The sequence below is a fragment of the Hevea brasiliensis genome, chromosome 14, assembly GCF_030052815.1.
Source record: "Hevea brasiliensis isolate MT/VB/25A 57/8 chromosome 14, ASM3005281v1, whole genome shotgun sequence".
NCBI lineage: Eukaryota > Viridiplantae > Streptophyta > Magnoliopsida > Malpighiales > Euphorbiaceae > Hevea > Hevea brasiliensis.
In genome coordinates this window covers 1,642,945-1,666,255 of record NC_079506.1, presented here as the reverse complement: position 1 = coordinate 1,666,255, position 23,311 = coordinate 1,642,945, and the positions used below count along the sequence as shown (strand labels likewise).

The 23,311-nt window shown below is 36.5% G+C and overlaps 2 protein-coding genes across 3 annotated transcripts in view; both read right to left on the bottom strand.

Annotated features, from left to right (window-relative positions):
* Positions 1 to 22,978, bottom strand: part of LOC110641756 (60S ribosomal protein L13-1) — a 37,201-nt gene extending 14,223 nt beyond the window's left edge. The window contains exon 1 of one of the 2 annotated variants that reach the window (XM_058135475.1): positions 22,891 to 22,978. The gene's annotated coding sequence lies outside the window, so the exon portion shown is untranslated. Of the gene's footprint in view, positions 1 to 9,058; positions 9,149 to 22,890 lie in introns of those variants that run through there. The other variant, XM_058135474.1, reaches the window with a different exon arrangement.
* On the bottom strand, positions 941 to 1,333 carry LOC131173430 (uncharacterized). The gene has a single exon (XM_058135785.1). The coding sequence runs from the start codon at positions 1,331 to 1,333 to the stop codon at positions 941 to 943; it is 393 nt and encodes a 130-aa protein (XP_057991768.1).
* Positions 22,979 to 23,311: the final 333 nt, after the last annotated feature.

Here is a 23,311-nt window from a genome sequence, read left to right as displayed (position 1 = left end):
CCACATCAATTCTAGGTATATCACCCATTCAATTAGGTCACGTGCTAATAAGTGTCAAGACACACGCTTTGAATTTTGAGTTAAAAGTGTATTATTTTAAACTTTATAAAAGATTTTGACTCGATTTATTATAAATTTAAAATATAAAATAATAAAATTTATTATATATAAAAATAAAGACTACTTGATAAAATTTATAGTGGTAGACTGAGATGGTCGAAAATAAATCATCTTTTTGATGGAAACTTTCAAATGATATCTCCACCATAAATTACATGCCCATGTGCACCATTAATAACTTTTTTATGTGATTATGAGTCATGTGAGAACATTTGGCATTGGCAATTGCCATAGTTAAATTAGGGTCAAGAGAAATGAAGACAATCATATTATATGTTAAATCCTTGAATTGTTCATCTATATAGATAAAAGAATCAGTTTCACATCACAATCTGATAATATGTTAAATGGATACATTTTGGAATTTCATTTTCCATATGCATTTGGGAGACTTGTAAGCAAATGAATTTATTCATCACAGCTATATATATATATAGTATAGTCACACAATTTCAAAAACACAATCACAAACTGCAATTTTATCATTACATAATTGCAAAATACAATCTCCCACATTAAAACACACTTAGATAAATCTATTTCCAACAGCCAAAACACAGGTTGTTAAAGTATGACCCTTCTTTGTAAATCGAAAAAGAAAAGTGAAAGACGCCAGAAAATCTGTTCTAGAGTGGACACCAACGATTATAACCCTTACCCATCGACTCTCAATACTGAGAGAAGAAAAAAAACGCACCATAGCATGTATGCATAACCAAACGCCTAAACTAAGACGCAGAAATAGATAATGATCCCTTAGGAGCTAGGTACCCTAAAGGCCTCAAGACTGAAGCTAGGCAGGTCCCCTTGTTTGAGATGTTCAAGCCTGGTTGTCAACCTTTTCCACCTCATTCCAAACCTTAGTACCCATAAGTGAGATAGTTTGTCTCATGCCTCGAACTTGTATCTTACCAGCTTCATCGCATTTGCTTATGTAGAAGACCACCGCGTCACCAGCACGAAGGCCAAACTCTTGTACGAATGGATGCCACGAGCCTGCAGGCATTGTTGGCTTGGCATATTTACCAGTCTTGCGGGTGGCTAGGGGAAATTCCCATTGCTTTTCATTCTGATCGAATGAAATGATCACAAACTCATTTTGACGAAGAATTGGATATTTCTCGAGGACTTCGCTTGGAACAATCAACTGATGCTCAAGATCTGTTGCCGTGAGCTCCTTGCTAAACACTATCTTAAAGAATTTTTCATCCATGGGGATGATGTTCCTCATTTTTTCTCCCCAAGAAATTCAATAGTGATATCTATAGCTAACTATAGGTAGCAGCTAGAATATGCAATATGCGAGAAGTTTGAGATAGAGAAAGCTCTCACTCCTATATTTATAGGGAGAAAAATGAACCATTTTCAAAGATTCTTATCTTTCTTTCTAGATCATGGACAAATCTTTCATTTTCATGCAGCACCGCCAACAACAGAGAGATGGCACCTGGATCTTTTTTGCATTGCCCAAAATTTCTCACATGATTGTGTATCTTTAATTATTTTTAAAATAAAAGAAAATAGTGAAAATTGACTGAATACTATAAGTTAGATGATGTATTGTAAGCTTTTCTCTGCTTTAATGTTTCTATAAAGTGCAACAACATAAATTCGTCAAACATGAACCGACTTTAAGTTCACTGTACCAAGAATCTAATAACATAAATAGATTCTAATCCAACTTGAGATGATGGGACCTCTATAGACTATAGCGATGGTTATGTTCCCACATTACACGTTAATGATGAGGGAATTGTAGAAAGTATGAAAATATTGAATCACTATTAACTAGCTACGAAAGTTTGACTTATATAATAGTTTAATGATCAAATCCCTTTTATTTAAAAATATTAATATATACAAAGGGGGATCAGAATGATTGAAAATAAAATTTCAATGATTCAACATCTCGTGGGTAGTTGGATAGCCGCCTGTTAATATGGTTGATAATGATGATTAGGTTTTGTTCTTTTTTCATATTATGATAGTGACTTCACACGAGCATTATGTACACTTTATGTTCTGTTGTGCTTGTTTGCAGGTGCTAGCTAGAGATTTGGAAAGGTACACATGCAGCTGAACAAATTAATCTGATTGGTCTATGATAGAAAGTGACCAAACTTAGACCCACCTTTATTCTATTAAACTATTATTATTAAGAAAAGATCAAAGGTGTAGCATAATTTGTAGCATACATTTTGAAGCTCCTGAAGATCATATGGAATCTTGATACCTTTGATGTTTCATTTCAATGGACACAGATATCAGAAGCAGGCAAATCCAAGCACTGAATCTCAACAACCCTTTCTTTTCTTGGTCATCATAAGAAAACAAGAAAAATGGACCAAGTTGTCTATAGGGTGTGTGAACACTCTTCAATTCTCAACAATCTTCCAATGGCCCTACTTGCATGTTCTACTGTCTCTACAATGAAATATATATATATTTTTTGTTGTTTTTATTTTGTAATTCTGCTTAAATAGTTTGTGCTTAGTCGGTCTCAAGCCCGGATAAGGAGGAGGGTTGCAGTAGGTGACAATCAGCGTAATAATTTCGTCACACCTCATGATATGGATTCTTATGATATAAATATTGGGGTGTCCACTACTTATGACGTGCCACATCGGAGTCCGGGTGTAGTGAGAAACATGCAAGCGTGTAGAGTGCAACACGCTATGCCGGCGCCCGAGTGTGGTGTTAAATGAGTAAGAGTTCCCACATCATGGACGGGTATGGATAAAAAAGTTAGTCCATAGAACAGATAGTAGAACAAATAATGAAACATAACACAAGTTAGGCATAGAGAACAATAGAAGATATCATAAAAGGAGATCAATTAGAAATAAACAGGATAGGAGGAGAATCAAAATTGGTACTAAAAATTATTTGATTCAAGTTAAATTCAATTTCAATGATTCTAATTAAATTCAGATTTGACTAGTTTTTGTTATGCTTTGGTGTAAACTCAAACTGGGTAAGGATAGGAATCAGTGGGACACCCCCAAATCATATCCAACCCTTGTGGCCTTAGGTTAATTATCATATTTTTCAACAATTTTTTGATTCGTGAATGCAAACCAGATATTGCTCTCCTATTTATTTTTTCCAAAAAATGAAATTAAAGCAATTTTTTTATTAGAGATTCTTCACAAATTAATAATTCGATAAAAAAATTTAAAGTCATTTGTAATATAAAATAATTTAAATCTAAATTATTCATACTCAAATTCACCTAATTCAAACTTTTTACCACCTTTATAATCCATCTAGATAATGAGACAATGGAATTGATGTTGAATGATGAAAGAATGAGACAATTTTAAGAACTTTTTATTTATTAAATTAGTTTTAATTAAAGATTAAATTTAATTAATAGCTCTAATATTATTAAATTAAAAATAAGCAGGGCCTATTGCATATGAAACAAGTTGCACATATCATATCCTTTGACCATCTTAATTAAAAAAAAATCATTTTTCCAGAATCAGAAGATGTCCATGCACTGGATACAAGTCAAATCTAAAAAAGACAATGTTTCAACTTTCAAATGATGTCCCACTATCGAGGACCCACGACTGCTAGTTTAACCAGCCACTAGCAATCACTGGCTTCTGCCTCTTGTATGTATTAGGACTACCACGTTTCACTCTCAACGTCATAAAGGTATTTTATTAAGGATTTTTTTAATTAAATTTGATTTATTGTAAATTAAGATATAAATTTTATAATAAAATTTATTTATTAAATATATAAATATTATATAATTATATTTTAAATTTATAATAAATTAAATTTAAATAAAATTTTTTAAAATAATTGAGTTCCCAATTTTTATTCTGCACGCATTATTCCTATCTAGATTTTTAATTTTTTTAAATATAAAGATAAAATAAAAAAAAAATTAATTTAATAAAAGAGATGACTAGGTGTATGATCATGGATCGTAGAAGGGCCCTTTATCATTCTATATCAATGCGCTCTTCTTGCACTACTTTATTTGTGCATATATGATAAAAGGATACATTCAATCATTGTTTGTCAATTAGTCCTCGGCTTACACGGCGATGCACTTCATGTGCTTAACACTTTGGCATTAATTGACTTATTTATTTTATATTTTTAATCGAATTAAGGATATTCTAGAACCACTGTTAATTCATTATTTGATATTGAATAGACTCATTCTTTCACCAAATAAAGAAATAAACAAAATTATTATCATAATTTTGGATTAGTTGGCTTTTTTAGGGTGAGTATTATTCGATTTGAATCAAATAAATCAAATTAAGTTACTTTAATTTAATAATTTAGATTAATTTTTAAGATAATTCAGTTCGATTCAATTTTACATTTTAAAAATTGCGTTTATTTTAGTTCAGTTCAATTTGATTTTATAAATAAAAAATTCTATTGAACCGAATCGAATTACTTATTGATTTTTAAATTGATTTATTTTTATAAGAAATTTATAAATTATGTAACTTTACATATATAAATTATTTAATTTCATTGATTAATGATTATTAGGTTCAAATCAAAGTTAAAATATAATCAAATAACTTGAAAATTATGTCTAAATTAAAAAATCCATGAAAACTCAAAAATTGATTTGTTCAAACCGAATCAAAAGATAACGGTTCAGTTCGGTTTATTTTTCATTCATTTCAATTTTATTCGATTTCTACAATATGGTAAGTTGGTTTATTCGATTTTAATGATTTGATTCAGTTTGAACCGAATACTCAACCATAGCCTTCCCTACATAATTATGGAACATGATCTATCCTGATTCATCTTATATATCTACACGTATATATAATTAATATCATATATTACTCAAATATATTTAAACAAATCATCAATTTAAATTTAAATTAAATAAATTGACTACTCTCTCTCTCTCTCTATATATATATATTAATTCATTCACGTTATAATTTTAAATGAATTGAATTGATTCAATAAAAAATACAATTTCTTTTCATATAAATGAATAATATATTTTTACTTTATTATGTTCTCAAATTGATTTTAATGACTCAAATGTATATTCAGTTGAATCAATTAAATGATAATTGTCACAATTCACTCAAATATATATGATTAATGTGATAATACACATAATTAATTAATTCAATTGACTCAATTAAAGGCTCAATTGAATAAATATATTATCAATATAATATGTCATATACTCAAATTGATTTAATTGACTCAAATATCTATTCAGTTGAAGCAATTAAATTATAATTGTCATAAATGACTTAATGATCAATATGATACTGTACATTAACAATTAATTAAATTGACTTAGTTAAAGGCTAAATTAATTAATATATGATTAATATGACATGTTATATACTCATTTGATTAAATTGACTAAAATATATATATTTAATTAAATTATTTGATAATAATTATCCCAATTGACTCAGATATATATAACCAATGTAACATTGCTAATAATCGATTGATTCAATTTACTTAATTAAAGAGTTAATTGATCAAAATATATAATTAATGTGATATATTATATATTCAAATTTATTCAATTGACTCAATTATATATTTAATTGAATAAATTAAAAGATAATTGTCACTATTAATTCAAATATATATGATCAATATAACATTACACATAATTAATTGATTAAATTGACTAAATTAAAAACTCAATTTACTCTAATATATATGATCAATGTAGGCTGACATGTCACTAAAACATTTTATAACATTCATTACTTAATTATAATATTATCATTTTATTTTATCATTATATATTTAAATTAAAAGCATTTAATTGGAAATTTTATTATTATATTATATTATATTATTTATAATTAAAAAATAATAATTTGGATATTTTTGTGTTAAAATATGTCTATATAATAATTAACATGTAGGTTTATTAAAATATTAACAGCTAAATAGACGAGTTCTAAAAATATAAGAACTAATCTATAAATTTTACTGAATTTCAATAATTAAATTGTGATTTACCATTTGAAAAATTAGGCTTTCTTTTTGTGACTAGTGCACTGTATAATATTAAGAAATTTTCACTTCTTAATGAGCATCAAAAGAAATAACCTTCACAAGGTAATCACAATGAGCAAGTGACCATTTTCTAAAATTGTATTATTAGCTTTACTTGTTTCAATTAATGTACTAACCTTCAATCAGGAGATTGATTTGATGAGTTGATCATGCTCCCCTTAACAACTGAAATATAATTAATCAAATCACACACACACACACACACACACACACATATATATATATATATATATATATATATATATATATATATAACATATGGTTTAACTATATAGTAGAAATTTCTATTAAGAAAGAATGTAAACAATATTATTATTTGATCATCATCTAAACTTGGATTATTTGCTTAATTCTTTGTTCCTCATTTTGTGATAAAAAAAGTACAAACTTTCAGTAAGGAGGTTGATTGGGGCTGATATATCATAATATTACTTTAAAAATTGAAATAACTAAATTAAATTTTTATATATCCTTTAGATAAAAATAAAATCTCAAAAACAAAAATATAATATTTTAGTTCAATTAATTTTAATGCCATGAAAATTCAAATTAATTTAAGATTTAAGATTAAGTTGATCTTATGAATTTCTGAAGACCAAATATTTACCTTATCAATTAACAACAATTTGCAACTTTTGACCAAATCGATGCACCTTCTTTGGATAGTTATTATGTTTTTTTTTTTTTTTTTATATATACAAATGAAAATATATTTTAATTTATTAATTAGAAATAGATTACAAAAGAGAGATATATTAATATATTACAAATTTATATAAATAAAATTAATTAATTATAAAAAAATGATATAAAGAATTTGATTGATTCGTCTTAGTTAATAAATAGATTATACACTCCAATAATGTGATCAAATAATTTTAAATTTAAATCTCTTATTTAATAAAAGATTTATCTCTCATATATTACTCCTATTTAAAAAAAATATTTGAATAATAAAAACACATAATAATTATATTAAAAAAAATACCAAAAACACTTTTTTGAAAAATAGTACTTAATATAATATTTAAATCATTAATTACTTATCTTAACTTAAATTTTTTAGTTGAATTAAATATTTGTCACGTAATATTAGTTTGAGTCGGCTCTGTATTAATTTTCATGTACTATCATATTTGGCCATTTCACTTGTCATCCACATCAATTCTAGGTATATCACCCATTCAATTAGGTCACGTGCTAATAAGTGTCAAGACACACGCTTTGAATTTTGAGTTAAAAGTGTATTATTTTAAATTTTATAAAAGATTTTGACTCGGTTTATTATAAATTTAAAATATAAAATAATAAAATTTATTATATATATAAATAAAGACTACTTGATAAAATTTATAGTGGTAGACTGAGATGGTCGAAAATAAATCATCTTTTTGATGGAAACTTTCAAATGATATCTCCACCATAAATCACATGCCCATGTGCACCATTAATAACTTTTTTATGTGATTATGAGTCATGTGAGAACACTTGGCATTGGCAATTGGCATAGTTAAATTAGGGTCAAGAGAAATGAAGACAATCATATCATATGTTAAATCCTTGAATTGTTCATCTGTATAGATAAAAGAATCAGTTTCGCATCACAATCTGATAATATGTTAAATGGATACATTTTGAAATTTCATTTTCCAGGAGACTTGTAAGCAAATGAATTTATTCATCACAGCTATATATATAGAGTATAGTCACACAATTTCAATAACACAATCACAAACTGCAATTTTATTATTACATAATTGCAAGATACAATCTCCCACATTAAAACACACTTAGATAAATCTATTTCCAACAGCCAAAACACAGGTTGTTAAAGTATGACCGTTCTTTGTAAATCGAAAAAGAAAAGTGAAAGACGCCAGAAAATCTGTTCTAGAGTGGACACCAACGATTATAACCCTTACCCATCGACTCTCAATACTAAGAGAAGAAAAAAACACACACCATAGCATGTATGCATAACCAAATGCCTAAACTAAGACGCAGAAATAGATAATGATCCCTTAGGAGCTAGGTACCCTAAAGGCCTCAAGACTGAAGCTAGGCAGGTCCCCTTGCTTGAGATGTTCAAGCCTGGTTGTCAACCTTTTCCACCTCATTCCAAACCTTAGTACCCATAAGTGAGATAGTTTGTCTCATGCCTCGAACTTGCATCTTAGGTTTTTCATCGCGTTTGCTTATGTAGAAGACCACCGCGTCCTCAGCGCGAAGGCCAAACTCTTGTACGAATGGATGCCACCAGCCTGCAGGCACTTTTGGCGTGGGATATTTACCCGTCTTGCAGTTGACTAGGGAAAATTTCCATTGCTTTTCATTCTGATCGAATGAAATGATCACAAACTCATTTTGACGAAGAATTGGACATTTCTTGAGGACTTCGCTTGGAACAATCAACTGATGCTCAAGATCTGTTGCCGTGAGCTGCTTGCTAAACAATATCTTAAAGAATTTTTCATCCATGGGGATGATGTCCTTCATTTTTTCCTCGCTTCAGAAGAAAGAAATTCGCAATTGATATACTGAAAAAGAAACGAGAATAATGGTTTAAGCAACATGTTATAGTTGCTGATTCCCTAGATAAATACTACCAAAAATCTCCCATTAAAATTCTAGCATGAGAAAGTACGATATGCCCAACAAAAATAGAGCAAAAAATTAACAAGATTAAACCCTAGATATCTCAAAAAAGCAAAAAATTTCAATTCAGTGATTCTATATCCGTTAATACTAGATCCTAAGCAATTCTAATGTCTTTTCTTTCCTGCTCCCTCCCATAAGGGCATTTTTTTTACTCGGTACAAACAAAGGTGAAGCCAATGGAAATGAGTGAAGCCTAGGAGAGAAAAAGAGAAGGAAAACTTACAGAGCCTTGGAAATGCAGCACTTGGCAGGAACAATCTCTCTCCGCCGCAAGCGACTAGATAGGGTTTTTATAGTCAGAGATATAAAGCGTCGAGTGAAGAAACAAAACCCTAGCTAGAAGCTATGTCTATTTCGAGTTGGGCCGGATCTGTGATTTTGTTTTGTTAAGACCAGCCCAAGAAATCGGATCCTCAGATTGGCCCACTTTAAGCGAAAATCCGCAAACCTAACCCGAACTGGCTGATGGGGATCCGCCTCCCACACAATCGTACTATCAAAAAATAATAAAGAAATTTTTGTTTAAAAAAATAATTATAATAAAGAAATTTGATTAAAAATAATTTAAAAAAAAAAGAGTTAGCTAACAGATCAGTCAAAATATTTAGAATAATTAATTACAATATTTTATATCCATTATATTATAAGGCAAATGACTACAAAAATTAATTATTGTCTATATAATTAAAAATTAGTCTAATTATTAAAAATGAGAATTATCGTTCCTTGTCAATCATGTGTTGACTCAACTTGTAAGCATTTGAGGAATAGTAATATTGGACACATAAAAATCATTGATTTAACTCTTAAATAAATTTTTAATTTTACAAGTTATTTAACATTAAAATTATTTTATCCAATAGATACCTCAGTTAATTATTTTATCCACTAGACATTTAAATTTTAAAATTTCATATACAAATAAACACAAATATGCATATAGAAAGAAATGTGAGATACACATGCGATGACGACGACGACGACGTTTTCATTTAATGCCAAATATTCAAGACTGAATCTAAAGTGGTACCATCACTTTGACAAACTCTTTTATGCACCACCTACCTGTAAAGCCAATAAATAGAAAGTGGTTATCATCCAAGTCGTCGTCTGTTTCCTTCCATTCTAATGGCAGTAGAACCCAACCCTATCCCAAAAACCTTGACAATGGCGGGGAAGACATTAACGAAGAAAACAAAGAAGAAGAGGAAATCCAACCCAAACTACCAATTACTGAAACTCAAGAGTATCAAGCATAAAAACATGTTTGGTTATGGGGATCTTAGGGATGCCTCTTTGCCATATCATAGTTACCAAACACGACTGAGGTAAGTTCTGGTATATATTTGTCAAGATTTAGAGGACTTGCTCCTGTGATGGCAAGTGGCACATGCAAGCATTATGCCCAATGAAGAAGAAGCCACTCATATTTGGACTATTAAAGAAGTGGATGCAATAACTAAACACAAAAATCACTGATACACGCCCACACAGCATAGATCTCAACCACCATCGATGGTCTTCTACAGAAAGCTGAATGTGCCATACCAACACTGACGATAAAAATAAGTAAGATAAGTTGTAACACCCCAAATTTTAAATTTTAAATTTTATTATTTTATGAGCATTATTGGTATTTTAATTTTATTTAAATTTTAGGAAATTTTTTGAGATTTTTCGGATTTTAAAAATCGGGTTCGATTTTCCGAAAATATAAACTTTGATGATTTTTAAAAATCAATTTAAAGACTACGTGGCAAAACTAAAAATATATTTGGAGTCTACGAATTTTTTTGAATTTTCTGAAATTTTTTCGGAATTTTTGGACCACGAGGCAGAGTAAAAATTTAAAATTTTGTATTCTGAATTGAACCGGCCGAATCGAATCGGACCGGTCTTCTTCTTTTTCTTCCTCCTCCCCGCGCGCGTCCGACCCCTCTCCCTTCTTCTCTCTTTTTCTCTCTCCTCCCTCCTCCCCTTGCCGCGCCGCCAACACCCCTGCCACCCGGCACGGCCGCCTTACCCTCCCCAAGGCGCGGCCACAGGCAACGCCGGCTCGAAGCGGCCGCGCAGTGTGCGCGACTCTTCGACTTCCCGGCCAAAATCCGGCCGATCCGGCCACCAATCGGACTGGGTCTTGTATCTAAACTCATCTACTCGTCGAGAGCTTTCCATAGACACCAAGAACACCGAAATCCATCGAGCGGTTTGTCCAATTTTTGCCCGGGAAGTTTTAGCCCATTTTGACTTTTGGGCTAGATTTCTCACAAACCGTGAATCCCACGAGAAAACCGAGAGTACCAGCGTGCTCCACTCGTCGAGAGCTTCGCGGCAACATAAATTTCAAATTTTTTCGATACCGTTTTTCGGTGGGTCTCACGGAACTTCGCAGCGTTTTTCCAAGCAGTAAATGAGCTTAGAAAATTCTGAAAAATTTATGTGCTAACCCCCGTGTTATGGGTTTCGTGTAGGTATCTTCAATTCGAGGAAATTCGACAGTTGTCCAGGTCTGTGAATTTTCGGCCAGACAGACCCGCTACCGGAAAAGTCTCCGAATTGGATCGAGGTTTTGGTTACCCCCCATTGTCAGATGTCCACAGCGCGTCCCCGAAGTCGGAATCGGCAAAGGTAAACCCGAACCTTGTTTTTTTCTTAATTTTCTAGTGCTTAAATAGGATTAAAAATCCATAAAATATTCGTGGTAGCTTAGAAAATTATGATTCTTTTTGCAATAGCTTAGTAATATTGCTAAGGACCGCGGGGCAAAGTTTTAGAATTTTTAGAGCTTATTTGGGCAGTTTTTGCAAAAATAATCAATTATGAGGACTAAATTGAAATTTTACATATTGTGATAGATGACTGATTTGATGGGCCCAGGAGGGGCTGTGTGATGTGATTGAGTTGTAAATATATGGATTATGGATATAGAAATGTGTTTTGAGCCCTTTTGCAGGTTGGGTAGGTCCTGGGTATAGGGGAGACTCTGCCGGATTTTCGGCACGACTTAGGACGTATTTGGTCTTTTTCTTTATTTGTATTGAGTCAAATTTATTAAATGATTGTAATAAAATTGTCAGGTGAGCCGGGACAGCCTTCTTCCTCCGCCCAGCAGCCACAGTGACCGTTGTCAAGTCTGTGAGTAAAATATTAATTTTAATTGTAATTTCGATATTATTATATGTTCAAGCATGCCCATGCATCACTTATATGCATATATTTATGTAGTTAAACTCTAGGCACGATTTATGTTGCATTCATAACTGTTAGCGTGCCATGGATGTTGTTGGGGTAATTTGGAGCAGTGTGCGTGCGTTGGCGTGCTTGTGATGTGGTGTGAACTATGGATAGGACGGGTAGACACGGCTTGAGATCTTCGCTGGGACCCGGTCCTTCGGGGTAGACACGGCTTGAGTTCTTCGCTGGGACCCCGATTTGGTTATTAAGTGGAAGTCCAAGCTGAGTTCTTCGCTGGCACCAGGTTGGATTTAAGAGAGCTGTATAGGGGATCGCTCTCATATATTATGATTAATGTTACAAGGTGCGTGAGTGCTCCAAATTACCTTTTTGCTGTTATGATGTGAAAATATTGTTGCTGTTGCATTTCACTCCACAGGTTGCATTAGTTCTAGATAGTTATAGAGATTATGGTTAAAATTGATATTTTACTCTCTGAGTCAAACGCTCACTCCTGTTCAATATTTTTGCAGGCTACAGGAGGATTTTATTGTGGTTAACCTGCTTTTCTCCTTTGCAGGTTGTTTATCAATATTTGTATAATTTTATTTACTCCTAAAATTTTCGCATGTGTTAGAGATATTTAAATAATTCGGGTCTGTAATATAAATTGTCATGTGGACCTGTAAAATTATTATATGCATGTTTGATGGATTGGATGAGGGAGTTGAGCTCCCGTTTATTTTTGATGATGATATGAATATGTGGAGGGTGAGCTGAGCTCCCCAATTGAGTATTTATTGTCTTTACAGGTCGGGTGAGTCAAAAACTCCCCGTTGGAAGGTCCATTTTATGGCCGGACTCTGTCCGGTTGTTTTCTTGAAATTGGGCCCAAATGGGCCTTAGAGTTGGGCTAAGGAATAGTTAGGCTTACTACGAGCCTCGGGGGCTTTAGGCTGGCCCAGGTCCTAGTGCCAGTCCGGCCCACAGGTTGGGTCGTGACAAATGTGGTATTAGAGCTTAGGCTCCAGATTCTTAGGGAATGTTTGTCTAAAATGTTGAGAAGAGTCTAATAGGAGTCACATGCGGAAAATAGGGTCCACATTCGTCTTGCATTGTCATCTTTGCTTCTAGTCTCTGCTTCATATATTGTGTGTAAATATGAGTCTATAGAGCTGTGTAATGTGCAGTTTTGAATTTTGTGGGCTAATGCTGCTGAATTTCAGGAAAATGCGTAGAAGCAGGAGAGCTGCCACTGCACCAGAACCAGATGTGCCTGACGAGGTGTCAGCACAGGATGAGGCGCCGCCAGGAGGCGGGGTAGGAGGCCTAGAGCCGCTCAAGTAGAAGAGCAATGCCACCGATCTGAGATCAGTCTTTTATGGCACAGGGTCCCATGGACCCCATGGCAGCTACTCTAGTTGGGTTGCAGAAGACCATCGATATGATGGCGCAGTATATGGTCCACCCTCCACAGCAGCAGCAGTCCACCGCACCAAGAGGGGAACATTACAAACAGATAATCAATTTCAAGAAATTGGTGCCTGGTACTTATGATGTGTCAGACGATGCATATCAGTTTTTGGATTCCTATGACGAGCAGAACGAGTGCGATTGGCGATAGAAGACTAATAGAGTGTATATAGCATGTCATGGGGCCTATGCCTAGACAATGGATGAATGACTACGTGTTACCTCGGATGGAGGGTTTGTCGTGGACTCAGTTTGTGGAACTTTTCATCAATCAGTTTGTGCCAGAAAGCTTCAGAGATAAAAAACAGTGGGCCTTTGAGGCCTTAAGACAGAATGACAGGTCTGTAGATGAATATGCTACTGCAATTTACGGAATTGGCGGATATGCCCCTACGGTAGCTACGAAACTATGAAGGTGAAGAAATTCCTAAAGGGGCTTGACAGAGGTATGCAAACCTGGCCATGATGTCCGATCGCTTTTTGATGTGGTAGTTGATCGAGCTGACAGATAGAGATTAGCTATCTTTGTGGATGACAATGAAGGGCAAAGAAAAACAGAGCAGAGGGTTCTTCAGGTGTTCCCCACATGGCTACTACAGATAGTGGTGGCCAAACTAATTACAGAGGAAGAAGCAGGAATAAGAGAAGTGGTTTCAAACACAAATCAGGGAGTTCGCACCCGGTATGGATCCCAGCGGTAGTCACGATTCGAGCTGGTACAGCAGCCTGGTGCAGTTCAGATCCTCCTTGGCACCTTGTGCACAAGGTGTGAAGAGGACATTCAGGACCTTGTATGATGGGTTTAGGAGTATGCTTGTGTGTGGCCAACTGTGTCACTTTGCTAGGGAATGCCCGTGTTGATGAGCCACGGATGGGGTCACAGGTTCTCATGCAAATGTTCCTCGTCGATTGTATCCGGTGCTTCCATGGCAGTAGTCGATTCGATGCCAACAGGCCGAGGACAAGGGGACGTGGATTTGGAGGCGGTCAGAGGTAAAAGTCATGTCGAGTTACGCCACTCAGGGTAGGGGTCAAGCTCGGGTTTTCACTCTGACCCATCAGGATGCTCAGGCTTCGAATGCAGTTGTGGCAGGTATTCTTCTGGTCTGTTCCTATGAAGCTCGTGTTTTAATAGATCCAGGTGCTACGCACTCATTTGTCTCCCCTGTGTTTGCCATGAGGTTGGGTAGAAACCCTACAACTTTAGAGTGCCCTTTGTCGGTAGCTACCCCACTTAGTGACAACATAGATGTAGATATGATTTTTCCGGGTAGCCCAGTAGTAGTGGATGGAAAGATCCTCCCAGCAGACTTGGTTCCTCTACCAGTAATGGATTTCGATGTAATCTTAGGGATGGATTGGTTGTCAACTCACTATGCCACTTTAGACTGCAGGAACAAAAAGGTGTATTTCCACATACCTGGTGTGGAAGAGTTTAGCTTTGATGGTAACAGGAGCGTGGCTCCATATAATTTGGTGTCAGCAATTAGTGCTAGAAAAATGTTGAGGCGTGGATGTCAAGGGTATTTGGCATTGGTGAGAGATGCATCTGTAGAAGGTGTCAGCATGGAAAATGTTCCTGTTGTCAGAGAATTTATGGATGTCTTCCCAGAGGAGCTTCCAAGGCTGCCACCAGGAAGGGAAATAGAGTTTTGCATTGATGTTGTGCCGGGTACAAACCCCATATCAATGCCGCCTTACAGGATGGCACCAGCAGAATTGAAGGAGTTAAAGGAGCAACTACAGGAGCTTTTGGACAAGGGTTTCATATGTCCGAGCACTTAACCCTGGGGTGCTCCTGTTCTATTCGTGAGAAAGAAGGATGGGTCATTGAGGTTGTGTATTGACTACAGACAGCTGAACAAGGTGACTGTGAAGAACAAGTATCCACTTCCTCGGATCGATGATTTGTTTGATCAGCTCCAAGGGGCTAGATTCTTTTCCAAGATAGACCTGCGATCAGGCTACCATCAGTTGAAAATCAGGAGTGAGGACGTGTCCAAAACGGCATTCAGGACAAGATATGGTCATTATGAGTTCTTGGTGATGTCTTTTGGACTCACTAATGCACCAGCAGCCTTCATGGACTTGATGAATAGGGTGTTCAAGCCGTTTTTGGACCGTTTTGTCATCGTATTCATAGATGACATTTTGGTATACTCTCAGACCGAGGAAGAACACGTGTGGCACTTGCGAATGGTGTTGCAGACTTTGAGGGAGCACCAGCTATATGCCAAATTTTCAAAATGTGAATTTTGGCTAGAAAGCATCTCATTCTTGGGACATGTGGTTTCTAGTGAAGGTATTCAAGTGGATCCCAAGAAAATTGAAGCTGTAACTGATTGGCTTAGGCCTACAACAGTTACGGAGGTGCGAAGTTTTCTGGATCTAGCTGGCTACTATAAGCGTTTTGTGCAAGATTTTTCCAGGATAGCGGCTCCCCTAACCAAGTTAACCCGGAAGAATGTTCCATTCATTTGGACAGATGACTGTGAGGAGAGTTTCCAGAAGCTTAAGGAGTGTCTAACCACCGCCCCTGTGTTGACACTACCTATGAGTGGTGAAGGATACACTGTGTACTGTGACGCCTCCAGAGTTGGCCTAGGGTGTGTTTTGATGCAGAATGGAAAATTAGTGGCTTATGCTTCAAGGCAGCTGAAGAGGCATGAACAGAACTAGCCCACCCATGATTTGGAAATGGCGGCTGTAGTCTTTGCACTAAAAATCTGGAGACACTACCTGTATGGTGAAGTGTGAGAGATATACACCGACCATAAGAGTTTGAAGTACATCTTCCAACAGAGGGATTTAAACTTGAGACAGAGAAGATGGATGGAGCTTCTGAAAGACTATGATTGCACCATCCAGTACCACCCTGGGAAAGCCAATGTAGTAGTAGATGCTTTAAGCAGAAAATCTTCTGGCAGTTTGGCGCACATTTCAGTAGAGAAAAGATCGTTGATTCAGGAAGTACAGGAGTTGATGGATCAAGGTTTAAGCCTAGATCTTTCAGATGAGGGGTTATTGTTGGCTCATTTTTCAGTGAGACCAAACTTGAGAGACAGAGTTAGAGTTTCCTAGCACAGAGACCATCAATTGATGAAGATCATAGAAAGAGTACAGCAAGGTGAAGGTGGTGAGTTTGGATTTGCCAATGATGACGCCCTAGTGCAAGGTTCTAGGATATGTGTGCCCGATGTGGACAATCTCAGAGATGAAATCATGTGAGAGGTACACTATACACTGTACAATGTCCACCCAGGTTCCACCAAGATGTACCATGATGTGAAAGATAACTATTGGTGGAATGGCATGAAGAGAGACATAGCAGATTTTGTGTCCAAGTGCTTGACTTGTCAGAAGGTGAAGTTTGAACACCAGAGACCGTCAGGGAAGCTGCAAGAGCTCCCTATCCCAGAATGGAAGTGGGAAATGATTACTATGGATTTTGTGACTGAGTTGCCTCGTACCACGCGAGGATATGATTCCATATGGGTAATTGTAGACCGCTTAACTAAATCAGCTCACTTCTTGCCAGTGAAGATCACATATTCTATTGCACAGTATGCCCGACTCTACATTCGAGAAATAGTCAGATTGCATGGAGTTCCTGCTTCCATAATATCTGACAGAGGGCCCCAGTTCACTTCTCGGTTTTGGAGAAAGTTGCAGGAGGCACTTGGCACACAGTTGAACTTTAGTACGGCTTTCCACCCTCAAACAGATGGACAGTCCGAAAGGACAATCCAAACACTGGAAGACATGCTTCGCATGAGTGTTTTGGATTTTGGAGGTCAATGGGATGAGCAGCTAGCTTTGGTGGAGTTTGCCTACAACAACAGTTATCACTCCAGCATAGGGATGGCACCCTATGAGGTACTATATGGAAGAAAGTGTAAGTCTCCTCTGTGTTGGACGGAAATGGGGGAAACGAAGGTGCATGATGTAGACCTAGTGCAGTACACTTCAGAGATAGTTCCTTTACGCAGGGAACGATTGAAAACAGCTTTCAGTAGACATAAGAGTTATGCAGACCCCAGACGGAGGGATGTGGAGTTTGCAGTGGGCGACTATGTATTCCTGAAGGTTTCTCCAATGAAGGGAGTGATGAGATTTGGAAAAAAGGGCAAGTTGGCACCTCGGTATATTGGACCTTTTGAGGATATTGATAGAGTTGGAGCAGTTGCCTACCGGTTGGAGCTACCACCCAACCTTTCTCACGTTCATCCTGTGTTTCACATCTCCATGCTCAGGAAATACATTCCAGATCCCTCTCATGTACTACAGCCGGATGTAATAGAGCTAAAAGAGAACTTGACGTTTGAGGAGCAACCTGTAGCCATAGTGGACTACCAAGTGAGACAGCTGAGATCAAAACAGATCCCTATGGTTAAGGTTTTGTGGAGGAGTCAGTCAGTGGAAGAGTGCACCTGGGAGTCAGAACGGGACATGCGTAACAAGTACCCTTATCTGTTCAATGTATAATCATGTGCTTTATTCTGCCTTGTGTAAAAAATTCGAGGACGAATTTTCTGTAAGGGGAGAAGAATGTAACACCCCAAATTTTAAATTTTATTATTTTATGAGCATTATTGGTATTTTAATTTTATTTAAATTTTAGGAAATTTTTTGAGATTTTTCGGATTTTAAAAATCGGGTTCGATTTTCCAAAAATATAAACTTTGATGATTTTTAAAATTCAATTTAAAGACCACGTGGCAAAACTAAAAATATATTTGAAGTCTACGAATTTTTCTGAGTTTTCTGAAATTTTTTCGAAATTTTTGGACCTCGTTTTCGGTCCCGAGGCAGAGTAAAAATTCAAAATTTTGTATTCTGAATCGAACCGGCCGAATCGAACCGGACCGGATCGGACCGGTCGAATCGGACCGGTCTTCTTCTTTTTCTTCCTCCTCCCCGCGCGCGTCCGACCCCTCTCCCTTCTTCTCTCTTTTTCTCTCTCCTCCCTCCTCCCCTTGCCGCGCCGCCACCTCCCCTGCCACCCCAGCTCGCCGGCGCGCCGCCTCACCCCTCCCCCACGGCCGGCCGCCGCCTGGAACGCCGGAAAACGGCTCCAGAAGCGACGCGCAGCGCGCGCGACTCTTCGACTTCCCGGCCAAAATCCGGCCGATCCGGCCACCAATCGGACCGGGTCTTGTGTCTAAACTCATCTACTCATCGAGAGCTTTCCATAGACACCAAGAACACCGAAATCCATTGAGCGGTTTGTCCAATTTTTGCCCGGGAAGTTTTAGCCAATTTTGACTTTTGGGCTAGATTTCTCACAAACCGTGAATCTCACAAGAAAACCGAGAGTACCAGCGCGCTCCACTCGTCGAGAGCTTCGCGGCGACATAAATTTCGAATTTTTTCGACAGTTTCTGGGTCCCACTAACTTCGTGACCGCTTTTTCCGAGCAGTAAATGAGCTTAGAAAATTCTGAAAAATTTATGTGCTAACCCCTGTGTTATGGGCTTCATGTAGGTATCTTCAATTTGCGAAAATTTGATGATTGCAGTGCGTAATTTCCGGCATGCAGACCGCTAGGAAAAGTCTCGGGTGGATCGAGGTTTTGGCTACCCCCATTGTCGGACGTCCTGAGCGCGTCCCCGAAGTCGGAATCGGCAAAGGTAAACCCGAACCTTGTTTTTTTCGTAATTTTCTAGTGCTTAAATAGGATTAAAAATTCATAAAATATTCGTGGTAGCTTAGAAAATTATGATTCTTTTTGCAATAGTTTAGTAATATTGCTAAGGACCGCGAGACAAAGTTTTAGAATTTTTAGAGCTTATTTGGGCAGTTTTTGCAAAAATGATCAATTATAAGGACTAAATTGAAATTTTACATATTGTGATGGATGACTGATTTGATGGGCCCAGGAGGGGCTGTGTGATGTGATTGAGTTGTGAATATATGGATTGTGGATATAAAAGTGTGTTTTGAGCCCTTTTACAGGTTGGGTAGGTCCTAGGTATAGGGGAGACTCTGCCGGATTTTCGGCACGACTTAGGACGTATTTTGTCTTTTTCTTTGTTTGTATTGAGTCAAATTTATTAAATGATTGTAATAAAATTGTCAGGTAAGCCGGGACAGCCTTCTTCCTCCGCCCAGCCGCCACAGTGACCGTTGTCAAATCTGTGAGTAAAATATTAATTTTAATTGTAATATCAATATTATTATATGTTCAAGCATGCCCATGCATCACTTATATGCATATATTTATGTAGTTAAACTCTAGGCACGATTTATGTTGCATTCATAACTGTTAGCGTGCCATGGATGTTGTTGGGGTAATTTGAAGCAGTGTGCGTGCGTTGGCGTGATTGTGATGTGGTGTGGACTATGGATAGGACGGGTAGACACGGCTTGAGATCTTCGCTGGGACCCGGTCCTTCGGGGTAGACACGGCTTAAGTTTTTCACTGGGACCCCGATTTGGTTATTAAGTGGAAGTCCGAGCTGAGTTCTTCGCTAGCACCAGGTTGGATTTAAGAGAGCTGTATAGGGGATCAGCTCCCATATATTATGATTGATGTTACAGGGTGCGTGAGTGCTCCAAATTACCTTTTTGCTGTTATGATGTGAAAATATTGTTGCTGTTGCATATCACTCCACAGGTTGCATTAGTTCTAGATAGTTATAGAGATTATGGTTAAAATTGATATTTTACTCCCTGAGTCGAACGCTCACTCCTGTTCAATATTTTTTCAGGCTACAGGAGGATTTTATTGTGGTTAACCTGCTTTTCTCCTTCGCAGGTTGTTTATCAATATTTGTGTAATTTTATTTACTCCTAGAATTTTCGCATGTGTTAGAGATATTTAAATGATTCGGGTCTGTAATATAAATTGTCATGTGGACCTGTAAAATTATTATATGCATGTTTGATGGATTGGATGAGGGAGCTGAGCTCCCATTTGTTTTTTACGATGATATGAGTATGTGGAGGGTGAGCTGAGCTCCCCAATTGAGTATTTATTGTGTTTACAGGTCGGATGAGTCAAAAACACCCCGTTGAAATGTCTATTTTATGGCCAGATTCTGTCCGGTTGTTTTCTTGAAATTGGATCCAAATGAGCCTTAGAGTTGGGCTAAGGAATAATTAGGCTTACTACGGGCCTCGGGGGCTTTAGGCTGGCCCAGGTCCTAGTGCCGGTCTGACCCACAGATTGAGTCGTGACATAAGTAAAATAAAATTTTATTTAAAATCTCAACAATCCATTTTTCTTCACAGGTGGTCACTGATGGGGCCCATTGGCATTTGGCAGTCGCAAGATTTTCAATAAGACTCCCGAGTTGATGAACAAGCAACAGCGGCGTGCTTATAATTGACTTTTGCTTATTATTATTATTATTATTATTATTATTATTATTATTATTATTATCACCTACTATAATTGGTTAAATGGAGATATTTTGGATTTTTTTTTTCTGTGCATAACGAAACAGGAGCTACAATATATGGTTACATTTTCTCAATTATTTATGCATTTGGGAAACTTGGTCAGAAAAATAATTTGTTCGTCACAGCCATGTAATATATTCACGCAATTTCAAAAACACAATCACGAAGTACAATTTTATTTATTTATTTATTTATTTTGGAAAGAGGGGAAACACAAACACAGTAAGATCACAAATGTCGTGGAGGAGAAGGCTGGTCAACCCAATAGGTGGAGCTTCAAACTGGGCAACACACAAAAAGCAAGAACGGCCTAAGTTGGAAAGTCAGTATAGATATGTTTAATCTGCACCTCCCAATCTCTCGAAAGCACAACAGAATACTACAATAGCCAGATCAGAAGAGAACACTGCAATAGCCGCTCTAGCATTATCAGGTCTATTAGCCCTCTCTTCATGACACAACAGAATTTCTCCACTTCCATAAAATCCAACACGCAACATAAAAAATTATCCACCGGCTCACCTCCTCAACCTCCTCATTACAAAGTACAATTTTATTATTAACACAATTACAATACACAATCTCCCACATCCCTGGATATCGCACAGTTCCCACATATCAAAACACAGTTGTATAAATCTATTTTCAACACCATAACATGTACACACAATTTTTTAAAGTTCGACCATTCTTTGTAAATCAAAGAAGAAAAGTGAAAGAGGCTAGAAAATCGGTTCTAGAGTGGACACTAACGATTATAACCCCGACCGGTCGACTCTCAATAATAAGAGAAGAAAAATAACACACCATAGCTTGCATACATAACCAAACAGCTAAACTAAGACACAGAAGATAGATAATGATCCCTTAGGAGCTAGCTACCGTCATAAAGGCCTCAAGACTGAAGCTAGGCAGGTCCCCTCGGTTGAGATGTTGAAGCCTGGTTGTCAACCTTCTCCACCTCTTTCCAAACCGTCTTACCCATGAGCCGGAAAGCTTGTCTCACGCCGCGACGTGTATATTACGAGCTCCATCGCGTTTCCTTGTAAAGAAAATCACCCCGTCACCTGCACAAAGGCCAAACTCTTGTACGAATGGATGCCACGAGCCTGTGGGAATCGTTGGTTTCATGTATTTAGAAGGTTTGCTACGATCAGTTGTGCGAGTGGTTAGGGGAAACTTCCATTGCTTTCCATTCTGGTCTATTGAAATGATTAAGTCACCCCCAATCGGTTTCTTGTCGTCGGCGAGGACCTTGGACAGAACAAGCAACTGATGCCGAAGATCTGTTTTCTCTGTCAGAGGCTTGCTAAACAGTACGTCAAAGAATTTTTCATCCATGGAGATGATGTCCTCCATTTTTTTTCCAAGAAACTTTTGTTACTGGTATTATTAATTTATAGAGAAAACCCCAATGACAGAGATGACCCTTGTGACCTTGCATACAGCTACCATACAGCTAAGATAGAATAAATGAATGAATGAAAATTGGAAAAACTAAAACAATCAATTAGCATCGATTAAGATCATCAGAAATATAATTAAGATAACAAGTACAAAGCCATGAATTATGAACACATCTAGTGTTATGCAATTTCAGCTAATTAACTAAATATAATTTAAATTCCTTGCTTCAGAAGAAAGAAATTCGCAATAGATATACTTAAAAAGAAACGAGAATAATGGTTTAAGCAACATGTTATAGTTGCTGATTCCCTAGATAAATACTACCAAAAATCCCCCATTAAAATTCTAGTATGAGAAAGTACGATATGCCCAACAAAAATAGAGCAAACAATTAACGAGATTAAACCCTAGATATCTCAAAAAAGCAAAAAATTTCAATTCAGTGATTCTATATCCGTTAATACTAGATCCTAAGCAATTCTAATGTCTTTTCTTTTCTGCTCCCCCTCATAAGGGCATTTTTTTCTCGGTACAAACAAAGGTGAAGCCAATGGAAATGAGTGAAGCCTAGGAGAGAAAAAGAGAAGGAAAACTTACAGAGCCTTGGAAATGCAGCACTTGGCACGAAGAACCTCTCTCCCCCGCAAGCGACTAGATGGGGTTTTTATAGTTAGAGACATAAAGCGTCGAGTGAAGAAACAAAACCCTAGCTAGAAGCTACGTCTCTTTCGAGTTGGGCCGGATCTGTGATTTTGTTTTGTTAAGACCAGCCCAAGTAATCGGATCCTCAGATTGGCCCACTTTAAGCGAAAATCCGCAAACCTGACCCGAACTGGCTGATAGGGATCCGCCTCCCACACAATCGTACTATCAAAAAATAATAAAGAAATTTTTGTTTAAAAAAATAATTATAATAAAGAAATTTGATTAAAAATAATTTAAAAAAAAAAAGAGTTGGCTAACAGATCAGTCAAAATATTTAGAATAATTAATTACAATATTTTATATCCATTATATT